Source organism: Capricornis sumatraensis, chromosome 4 (assembly GCF_032405125.1).
Source record: "Capricornis sumatraensis isolate serow.1 chromosome 4, serow.2, whole genome shotgun sequence".
In the NCBI taxonomy this organism is placed as follows: Eukaryota; Metazoa; Chordata; class Mammalia; order Artiodactyla; family Bovidae; genus Capricornis; species Capricornis sumatraensis.
The window spans coordinates 157,070,334-157,081,563 of NC_091072.1; the positions used below are offsets into that span (position 1 = coordinate 157,070,334).

General features: G+C 56.1%; 1 protein-coding gene across 2 annotated transcripts; it reads right to left on the minus strand.

Annotated features, from left to right (window-relative positions):
- Nucleotides 1–941: 941 nt before the first annotated feature.
- NAGA (alpha-N-acetylgalactosaminidase) lies at nucleotides 942–10,835 on the minus strand. 2 transcript variants are annotated; one of them, XM_068970438.1, is made up of 10 exons: nucleotides 10,762–10,835; nucleotides 10,214–10,328; nucleotides 9,296–9,431; nucleotides 8,619–8,790; nucleotides 7,960–8,137; nucleotides 7,553–7,647; nucleotides 6,648–6,809; nucleotides 4,943–5,140; nucleotides 3,669–3,812; nucleotides 942–3,249 (listed from the first exon to the last, which is right to left on the minus strand). In XM_068970438.1, the coding sequence occupies exons 2-10, from the start codon at nucleotides 10,227–10,229 to the stop codon at nucleotides 3,115–3,117; spliced, it is 1,236 nt and encodes a 411-aa protein (XP_068826539.1). In that variant the 5' UTR covers nucleotides 10,230–10,328; nucleotides 10,762–10,835; the 3' UTR covers nucleotides 942–3,114. The 2 variants fall into 2 exon arrangements, with proteins under 2 accessions (XP_068826539.1, XP_068826540.1); XM_068970439.1 differs by having other exon boundaries at nucleotides 10,214–10,307; nucleotides 10,762–10,810.
- Between the last annotated feature and the right edge of the window lie 395 nt (nucleotides 10,836–11,230).

Consider the following 11,230-nt stretch of genomic DNA (forward strand, 5'->3'; position numbering starts at 1 on the left):
GCACTCTCTGGGTTACAGAAGCCTTTGGTTAATTTCTAGAGTTTAAAGCTAATTCTGATTATATACGGCAGATTTTTCATTGCTTTTATAGAATGAGAAACTTTCAGTGGTTCTTACTGGACCACTTTTTTGACCCTTTGCTTGGATTTTGATCCAAATAAACTATAGAAAAATATTTTGGAGACAACCGGTGGGAGTTCCCTGGGGGGCTAGTGGTTAGGATTCCGGGCTACAACTGCCACAGCCTGGGTTCAGTCTCTGGTCAGAGAACTGTGAGCCTGCAAGCTGCAGAGTGTGGCCAAAAACAAAAAAGCAAAAAAACCCTAAAAAACATTTGGCAAAAACTGAATACAGACTAGATAGCATATTGAAAAGCAGAGATATTACTTTGCCAACAAAGGTCCGTCTAGTCAAGGCTATGGTTTTTCCAGTGGTCATATATGGATGTGAGAGTTGGACTGTGAAGAAACCTGAGCGCTGAAGAATTGATGCTTTTGAACTGTGGTGTTGGAGAAGACTCTTGAGAGTCCCTTGGACTGCAAGGAGATCCAACCAGTCCATCCTAAAGGAGATCAGCCCTGGGTGTTCTTTGGAAGGAATGATGCTAAAGCTGAAACTCCACTGTTTTGGCCACCTCATGAGAAGAGTTGACTCACTGGAAGACTCTGATGCTGGGAAGGATTGGGGGCAGGAGGAGAAGGGGACGACCGAGGATGAGATGGCTGGATGGCATCACCGACTCGATGGACGTGAGTTTGGGTAAACTCCGGGAGTTGGTGATGGACAGGGAGGCCTGGCGTGCTGCGATTCATGGGGTCACAAAGAGTCGGACACGACAGAGCAACTGAACTGAACACAGACTGGTCATCAGATTAAAATTTTTATTAAGGACATATATTCTTTTCAAGGCCCTATGATCGGTTAGAGCTACACAGCGGTGTTAAGAGTTTTCTTTGATTTGCTCTCAAATACTCCGGCTCACATGCAGAAAAGTATGCGTGGGATGAGAGAGAGAAAACAATGGCACAGGTTGATGGTTGTTGGATCTGGGTGATGGGTACATGAAGGCTTAATTACCAGTTTATTTTTATTTTTAAAAATTTCCATAATAAAAAATTTTTTTAAAAAAACAGAAGGGGTACTCTTGGGTCCAAACAAGGCTGAACTTGGGAAAAATAACTGAGTTCCAAACTGGCCTTTGGTGAAAGGCAGTAAAACAATGTCGTAGAAGATAGGCACACCGCGTGTTAAGAGAACAAAGGCTAAAGCTGCAGTATTGATCAGGTACCTCAGGATAAAGCTATACAGCAAGTAAAAACTATCTCTGGGTCTGGAAGGACACAGTAATCAGCTGGTCAAATCCAGGCTGACCCCTGGCCCCAAGTCCCAGGTCTGTTGTTTTCAATCGCTAATACCACATCCCAGGGTGGTGGGAAAGATCTTTCCTGGGACTGGGAAAAGAAGTGTTCCTGCCCAGACCATTCCATTTGGCTCGAACAGCACTATGACCAAGACCTGGAGCTGCAGCTGACAGACCTCAGAGGGCAGAGGCCTGGGCTACGGAGGTGTCGGTCCTCCTGAATGACCCACAGCCTCAAGACATCAACTGGGAAAAGGGAGCTTCCTCTGATGACCCTGGACTCCAGAGATCTTAAATTACCCTATAAAATGCACATTTGAGAGTTCTTTCCACCATACTCTAAACATAAGGACCTCAGACCCCCGAGGAAGGGAACATGGGAGAGCCCCCAGAGAGTTCCTACAGGGAGGACCACGCAAAGCCTGGGGCCTGGGTGCCCCCGCGTGTGCTCCAAAGCACAAGGAGAACCTACCTCGCCTGCTCTGCTGCCCCTTTCCAAAGGGGAACGAGGGCCACCATGGAAGACCGACGCCCTGAGGCCTTAGCTAAAGAGAGGGCTTGGGAACGAGGAACCGAAGTCAAGAACCAGCCGTTCTTTGGATACCCCTTTCCCTAGGAGGAGGAGCAGGAAACATACTTCAGGTCACAAAGAGAGCCCCTGGACCCTCCTTTGGACACAGCTGACGGATCTGAAAGTCCTCTCACCCAGGTTAGGAGGGCAGCTCAGGGGGCAGCTGGGAGCACTGACGGGCAGAGGACAAGCTGTGTGGGCCCTGCGGGGGAAAGGCAGGGCTCACTGCCCTCAGCTGCTCCAGCCAGGGGCGCCACTGACTGAGGGCCTGTCAGGAAGGGGGAGGCCGCCTGAAAGACGGCCCAGACAGTGACGCAGCACCCCCCAGCAGACCGGGGCCTTTCCCTGTGCGGCCGAGGGGCCGCCGAGTGTGGTCACGGCAGGCAGAGCCTGTAACACGTGGACGGGGGTGGGGAGAGGGCCCGGGACATCACTAGCTGGCCCTCTGTGCTGCCACCTCCTCAATGCTGTGCGGAGCAGGGATGGCCTGGGGTGAGAGGCAAGCCTGGCATGGTCAGAAGTGCCATCTGCCGGTCTGCGGAGTGAGGGGCCGGACGATGCCATACATCTTCCCTGTGAGGCGCAATCTGAAACCGGCACCTCGTGCCGTGCTCCCCAGAGTCCCTACCGCCCACGGCCCGGGTCCACGTTGCAACTGCTTGACAGAAAAACAGCTTTATTGGTGACCCGAAGGAGCCAAGGTCACTCCCAGGCCGCGTCAGCCTGCAAGGCCTTCTCCGGGCAGGAAAGTCAGTCACATAATTCACGGGGATTCCGGACAAGAGATCAGAGCTCTACTCCTAGTTATAAGACAAATTCCCAAAATTCCTGATTTCAGAGTCAACACACAGAAGGTCCAAGGCTCGTGTCCCGACAGATATGCGTGTCCCTGCCTGTCCCCACAGGGGAGGCTGACCGAGCTGTTCAGCAGTATCTGTGGGGCTGTGCAGACACAGTAGAGGCCCACAAAGCCACAGGGTCTCCCTGAGACAAGTTTCCTGGAGAGTTCCTGCTCCAGCAGGGAGCGGGACCTGGCCCTCAGCTCGCACCCCAAGTCTGATGAGGTCGGGTCGCTGAGCAGGCCTGGGTAGCAGAGAACCCCACCGCACTGGCCCTCGGCACACGGACCCTCCATGGTCCAGGCTCAGTGGTGCCGCCACAGCCTGTCACTGGCCCCAGCCCCTCACTGCTGGGGTATCCCCAGCTTACTGATGGGGTACAGGTACCACATCACCACCCCCGAAGGGTTGATGATCACGGTGAAGTTCGTTTTATCCTGGAGGCCACTGATGATTTCACCTGTGTAGACGTCCTGGGCCTGCAGGGGGAGGATAGCACCAATGCCACCCTAAGGATGGCTGCACGGACCCCACCCCACCCCGCAGAGGATGAAACACCTGAACTTCGGTCTGCCTTTGTGGAGCCTCCAGTATGCCCTACAGAAGTGGGAGTGTGAACCCCCGAATCACATCCCCTCTGGCCAAGCCAAGCAGTACCTAAGCACAGACGGGGGTGAGAACCGGAGAGACGTGCCAGCAAGACCGAAGAGGGGAAGCCACAACCTTGGGGGCTGGCAGGACTCAGTTACACACAGCAGTTCATCTGTGTAGCTTGAAAGCACTGGAGCAGAGAACCGCACCAGCCAGAGGACCCACGGCTTAGGGGGACGGGTGTGTGAGTGAGGACTCAGCAGCGTCCCCTGGGAAGCCCGAAGTCCTGAGACAGCAGAGCACTCACCTCGTACACCACGGAGCTGCTGAAGTTCAGGCAGGCAAGGGACGAATGGTAGTGATAAGGCATGTCCGTCCTGCGGCTGAAGAAGACGATGGCGCTGGCCTCATTGACCAGGGGCCGCAAGTACACTTCAATGTAGGATTTCTCCTGGGCATGGAAGATGGCTAACTGGCTGGGGCCCCTGCTCAGCAGGCCCCGAAGCCCCCTTCCCAACCCTCCCTTGAGCTCTGGGTCCCGCCAGCCCACAGAAGCTTAGAGGGGGAAAGACAGCCCTCCAGCATCAACTCCTCTAACTGCACCTTTCTTTCTCTTTCTTCCCTTCTTGCTTCCTCCTTTCCTTTCCTGACTCAACAGACGCTCCTGGACACTTCCTCTGTGCTAGGCCCCCTGTTTGGACGCGACAAATGCTGCCTGAGGTCCTAACGTCAGAGAGCTCACAGGGTAACAGGAGGGACACCCGTGGACAGCCCCTGGCTCTAGACTGGAGGGCACAGTCCAGTGGGAATGACGAGCTCCGCCCCGAGGAGCCAGGAAGGGGAAGCCCCATCCTCCAGAAGGTCTCTGGACGGGCTCCACCGTCAGCCCCTCTGCAGGATCAGACGCCGCCTCTGGGCATCACCGGCTCAGAGGGTGCCTTCTAGAGTGGTGGAGATTTCTTTTCACTAGAGGGGCAAGGGTTCTGCACAGAGAGCACAAGCTTTGAGGCGACGCTGCAGGCCTCTAATCCTGTTGTGCCACTCACCAACTGTGTGGCCTCGGGACAATGTCACCGAGGCGCTTCAAGTTTACATTTCCTCATTTGTAAAACCAGGAAGGAGCATCTACCTTCTGAGAAAATGTATCTAGAATGCCCAGCACACAGCAGGTGCTCAAAAACTAGTAAATGCTACTACTAGGACTTAGTTATACTCCTTGGTTCAAACAAGTCCTAAACTCTAAGGCAAGCCCAAGTTCTCTGCCAGACATCACAGACTTGTGCGGACGTCTTGTATTAATACTTCCAAACCAGGGGGCCACGCTGTTCCCACAGGCATTTGTGGTGATGTTTCCCTTCCCCCAGTCCCATGAGCTGTCCTGCTCTGGCCCTGCTATTACCCGGGTAAGTAGGGGACAGTCAGAGCAGCTGCCAGTAGGGCCTCCGACCGAATGCAACCAGGAGGGACTGAGTGGATTTTAGAGACCCCGATCCTGACCCCTTAACCTCCGGCTTGCAGCCTTGTTTTCAGGGAAGCCAGTCTCTCAGCTTCCCCCCCTTCCCTGGCCCCATACCCCAGTACCTTGAGAATCCTGCGTCCCTGGATGCCTAAGGGATCCTGGTTGATTTTGATCATGAGTGGATTCTGCAGAATGTCTACGTTCTGGGCGGAGATGGTACGCAGGTCTGTGGACATGAACAGGGGAGCCGCCAGCATCGTCCACAGGGCCATCTGGGCCCGGGCTTGCTCGAAGCTGAGGCCAAAGTTCCCGATGAGCAACTGGGGGCAGAAGAGAGGAGCGCTCAGCTCTGCCCTCTACAGGGCGGTGGGCATGGGGACCAACCCTAAACTTGTAGCAAGACAAGAGAGAGATGGGGAGGACGGCCAGGTTATGGGCCCTAGTTCTGCCAATACTGTTCCCTGGCACTGTGGCTTTGGGGTGGGTCAAATCACTTTTCAGAGCTTCAGTGGTTTTTTTTTTCCAACAAGAGCGTAGGGGTGATAATATGTTCTGACCATGTCACAGGATGCTGAAAGGATCCAATAAATCCTACTGCCAAAGGCATTTATAAACTGGAACATGGACGAAACACAGCCAGGGTGGTAGGAAGTCAGACCTGAAGAGTGTCTGCTCCTGCCATTAGCTACCCACCTGCCCTAAAGATAGCTGCACCAATGGGCACTCCTGTCCCCAGGCAACCAGTATACACTGACAGGACAAACGATTATTGCTAACTCAACACTGTTGTGTACTTAATGAGACCAATTTAGTTACACACTGCATATGTGCCAAACGGCACTAAGCATTTAAAGGATCATCCTTTTGGGGACTTCCCTGGTGGTCAGTGGTTAAGACTCCAAGCTGCCACTGCAGGGGGCATGGGTTCGATCCCAGGGCAGAGAACTAAGATTCTGCATGACATGTGGCACGAAAAAAAATAAGAGTACTTGGCCTTGGGCCTAGCACTCAGTAGGTCAGTGAAGGTCAGCTCCTCCCTAACCCCTGGGGAGTTGAGTCCTGTTTACAAAAACAGACATGCACTGGCCTAGAAAAATTAAAATAAAGGGTCATCCTTTTAACCCTCAAAACAACATTATTACAGGAGCTACTGTTATTATTTCAATTGTCCAAATGACAAAGCTGAGGCACAGAAAAAATGAAGTCAAGTGCCCAAGGTAAGTGGCAGAGCTGGAGCTCGAACTCTATAAAGCAGGTCCACTTCTCACCCTTTCCACCTGGCCTGTTATTTGTAATTATTATAACTGTCACTGGGGGTAAACACTTGGTGACTAAGCGAAGAGACAGCTAGAAAACTGTAGGAGCAACTGCAAGGCAATTTAAGTGGTCAGGGTGAGTGAAGTAGGTATGAGGGGCCAGTTCTGCCCATGGAGGTAACAGCACAGAGTGTTGAGAGGGGGCTTGGAGGCAGGCCTGGCAAGACAGTCCAGGGAGGGAATGATAGGAGAGTGGGGCTCATGGTGCTCTCCATCCTACAGAGGGATGAAGCGCCAGAGGCTCTCCAGACCAAGTTCTCAAGTTTGAGGAAACATCAGAACCGACTGGGAAGACTGTTAACAATGGGCATTCCCAGGCCCTCCCTGAACATTCTAACCTAAGACGTGGGGGTGGGGCCCTGGGCAAAGAATAGTAAGCAAGCTCCCACGGCATGTCCCACACGGTGGTTCAAGGACACGCTTCAGAGGTGCCGAGCTAGAGCCTGGCAAAGAGCATCCAGGAAGACAGCATGCGGCCGTGGGCCCGGGCCAGCCCCCTCCATGCTGGTACCACGTCTGGGTCGTTCCAGTGCCCCGGGCCGGCCACCGGCTGCAGCACGTCCTGGTGGGTCACAAACCAGTCCAGGATGGACAGCACGCTCCTCCAGGAGTCCTGGATGTCATCGAAGTTGCGCCAGAGGTTGCAGATGTCTGCCAGCAGGGTGTAGTTCACCTGGATGTAGGGGCAGGCAGAGTCCCGGGCCAGCGTCACACTCTGTGGCCCGGAGGCCTGCCCAGGAGCTGGGGAGCCTCAGCAGGGGACACAGAGCGTGGGAAGGCTTAAGAGATCAGGCTTTGAGCGTGCTCAGGATGAGGAAGGGCTTCGGAGGGAGTGCCCCTCCTCTGGGGCTGCCCAGGCCTCCCCTCCAGGTGTGCTGCTTGCCGGAAACTGACCCTTCCCTCTCATGCCAGCAGGGACTAAGCGCAGGGTATAGAAACCAGGGCTGGGGTACCCATAGCCTTCCTCCCACATGCCCACCCCTGTGTTCTCTCAGGGAGACTGCCACCCTCTACCAGGGTTCTCCCTCCAGTCTACACATCTGATTCCACCCTTTCTAGCATCCCACATGCTGAGGGGCCCCTGGCGAGGTGCCCATGAGGCCTTTCGGAGGCTAGGCCCCACCTGCCTTGGCTTCACCAGTCTTCCGACCCTCCAAGCCCACTCAGTACCACCCAGGATTCTGAGTGCTTGCAGTGGTGCCGTGTCAGCACCTGACACACGGCTCCCACACCCTTCAGCCCACCTGACAACTGTCTCCTCTAAGACCTTGGGCTGGCTCCGGCCCCTCAGGTACTTCCGGCCCTCCTACAAATCGGCATGTGAGCAACTAAGATGACAGAAGCTCTGGCTGCACAGAAGGCAAAAAGGCCTGGGTACGGGGTGGCACTGCCAGGTGGGTGTGGAGAATGGCTCACCTTTGGGGGGAGGCCCCCTTCGTAGGCTGGCCAACTGCAGGAGAAGGCGATGGGGCGGCCTGTGGCATTCAGGGCAGCGGCCATCTTGGGGTACCCTGGAGAAGTCCAACCACCACATTTTAGGATGAAGAAACCCAAGGTGATCTCGGGCCTCAGCTCAAACCTCCCCCAACACGTGAGGAGACTAATGCTCAAAAGAGGAGGCACCTCTCCTGTACCCAGAGCTGCACACACACCCTGGGCAGAGCAAGGCACCAGCGTTCCGGGAGCCAAGATACCCCTAGGCCCTGGGGGAGAGGAATTGGGAAACACTACCCCCTAGGGGCCATACAGCCGGCCACTGGGGGGCCTTCCACGGCCACCCCTCCCTGTCTACCTAATGGCTCCCAGCCAGCTGCGGGACCCACCCTCGGCCCGGTCCTGGGGGCTTGAGTAGCAGCCATCCAGCTTCAGCATGTCCACCTTCCACTCGGCGAAGGTTTGCGCGTCCTGCACCACCTTGTCTAGCGTCGTTCCCGGGTAACCCATGCAGGTGAAGTTGCCCAAGTCCTCGTAGATGCCCAGCTTCAGGCCCAGGGAGTGAGCCTGGGGCGGGGAGGGGTTGAGAACACAGTGGATACCTCAGGGAACCACTCACAGGCATAGCTGACCAGGCCCCATTACAACCTTCAGAGGCTCCCAAAAGCCTGGAGGGAAGGGTCTCAGCTTTCTGGCCTAGCCTTGCCTCTGCCAACATGACCCTTCCCCTCCCTCCTACACACACACCTTGCGTGAGCTGTCTCAGCCTCTAGGCATTTCCTCCTGCCATCCCCTCTGCTTTGAATGCCCTCTCTAGGATCAGCCTCCTCAAGAGAACCTTCCTGAAATCCCAGGCTGAATAAGAGGTCTTTCATTGCTCTTGCTCATGACTGTGACTCACAACTACCTGTTCACGTATCTCTCTCCTCCACCAAACTGTTTGTTCTCAGGCAGGGACTATAGAAATGAGCCCTAAGTAGGATGGGGTGGAAAGAGTGGTCTGGCCCGCAGGCCAACACGCAGGACAGGGCTGGGGTGGGGGGCTCACATAGTCAGCCAGGAAGGCAATGCCGTGGGGGAAGCGCTTGCGATCTGGCACCAGGTTGCCCTTGGCATCACGTCCACCAATCCAGCAGTCATCGATGTTAAGGTATACGTAGCCCAGTTCCCGCCATCCATCCTGCGCCAGCCGGTCAGCCATCTCCATGAAGAGCTCCTCACTGGCGAGGGGCAGGGGAGAGGGCTGCTCAGTGGCCCAGCGTGGGCCTTGCCCTAACCCCACCCCCCTTCCTCAGAGGGTTTCAAACTTCTTAGATATTCTGAGTGTGGATCCAGCCTGTAAGGACCGTGGCCTTTGCTGTCAAGCTAGAGACTAAGCCAGGTGACCAAGGGTTACGTCCTGAGCCATAAGCAGGGTGGAGGGAAAGGGGTGATTTGGCTTCCAGGCCAAGAAGCAGGACTGGGCCAGTGGGAAGCACGTGGGGTCAGGCCTGACCCTTAACTGTGATCTCCTTTCCCTTATCTCAGGGGCTGGGTCCCCTACAGGCCTGAGGTCACCACAGATGCCCCCAAGCTGGTCATGAGGCTGAGTGCCAGATGTCTCAAAAGTTACCTCCGGTTGCTTCCTCTCTGGGATGGGGGGTGGCCCTGACCCTGCCCTCTTTCCGAGCTGACCCCCACCCTCGCCTGCCCCCACTCCTGTCTGCTGGTGCAGACCTGACTCACCTGATGCAGTTCTTCGGGTCCTCATTGCAGTCGATGTTGCAGCGGAAGCGTTCCCAGGCCAGCCAGCCCATGGGTGGCTTCCGCAGGAGCCCATTCTCCAGGACTAGCACCTGGGCCACCAAGGCCAGCAAGAGCACTGTAGTGGGATGGACTGTGAGTGGCTCCCATAGCCCCAGCCCTCTCCCCACCCCATCCGCATGCCGCCCAGCCCCACACGTTAGGGGAACTAGACTCTCCAGCTTAAGGTGGAAAGGGCTCTTCCTGCACTGCTGGCTCCCACCAGGCTGTGAGTGGGTGGATAGCCCCAGGCATAGTGCAGTCGGTGTCTGAGGCCTGGATTCCCCACTGCTATTGCCACAGCAGTGCTGGGATCACCAAAATCTAACACCTGGAGTCACAGGCTTTCTACACCCTGACCAGCTCTCCCTACTCCATTCACACAGAACTTGACAGGACACTGTAGCCAGGACCCAGGTCTCCTGAGCCCCATCCAGGGCTCGGTGTTCTCCGTGGGCACCCAAGAGGCTTCAGAAGGGCTTAAGAGGTCAACTGGCGGGAACAGCGCCGTAGGGCCTTAAATTGCTATCTGTAAAATGGAATACTGATGTTATATGGCTGTTATCAGCACACCTTGATGTTACAGAAGATAGGGCCTCTGGCTGTGAGGTAGAGGGGGTGAGCAAAGAAGAGGTCTCTTTGGAGGGGAACTGATTCTTGTCTGGGAAGGATCTCCTCCTTTCCTGGCCCACCTCCAAGAATAAGAGAGGAACATGTCTCCCCATATGCCCACATCAGGGAAGGAGGCCCAGAAACCACAGGACTGGGACTTCCTCCAGGCAGCACCACCGCCCCCCTTCCCACAAGTGGTCACTTACCCCTCCCAAAGCCACACACACCCAACCCAGTCCATGTAGGTACCTGTCTTCAGCAACATTGCTCTGGACTCAGCGGTCTCAGGACCTGACCAGATCTGCTCTGCTTTTACCAGCCTCCGTATGTTGGGATTTGGAAGCTAAGAAACGTTAGAAAAGCACTGAAAAAAAAAAAGAAAGAAAAGCACTGGGGTCCCTCCTGTTTGACTAGCCCTGCCGTCCTTAACCTTGGGTGTGGATCCCACACTGGGTGCCCAAGGCGCCCTCACAGCCCCCAGTCTCTTCCCCCAGCCATCACTTCCCCGAGCCTGGGTTCTTCCGTCGGAAATACTCAACAAAGTTTCGTGGACGTTAGACCTCACCTCCTCTGCCCTGCTGGGGACCCCGAGTGCACAAGGGTGACCCTCTGCCAGGCTAGGGTCAGAGAGAGGCACCGACAGACTGCAGGACGCCCAGGAAGATCGGAGGTGGCGGGCCGGGAGCCAGGCCTCCGCTCCCACCGGGGCTGGGTTGCCGCCGCCGCCCCCAAAGGCCGCAGGCCCAGCGGCCCAGCCCTGGGAGCCCACCCACAGTCGCCCATCCTCGGCAGCTCACCGACTCTTCCGCTGCGATCTGAGCCGCCGCCTGGTTCGGCCTCCCGAGTAGACTACCGCCGCAGTCACCTGATTCATCTACCGCGTTCCAGCGGGGCGGGGCCTGAAGGACGCAAACCTTCCCGACGGAACCTATCAGAATCCCCCTAGCAACGTCCTGCCCCGCCCTCCACGGGCCCAGAAAGCCCTCGGAACCTCCCAAAGCCCCTCCTCTTTCGAGCTCCGGGTCTGCGCGCTCCCGAGGCAGGCACGCGCGCACCGCACAAGCTCCCCATCTCCGCCGAGCTAGTCTCTTCGCTTCTGCCGGGTCCCTTAAGGCGAGGATTCAGTTCAGTTCAGTCGCTCAGTCGTGTCCGACTTTTTGAGACCCCATGGACTGCAGCATGCCAGGCCTCCCTGTCCATCACCAATTCCCGGAGTTTACTCAAACTCATGTCCATTGAGTCGGTGATGCCATCCAACCATCTCAT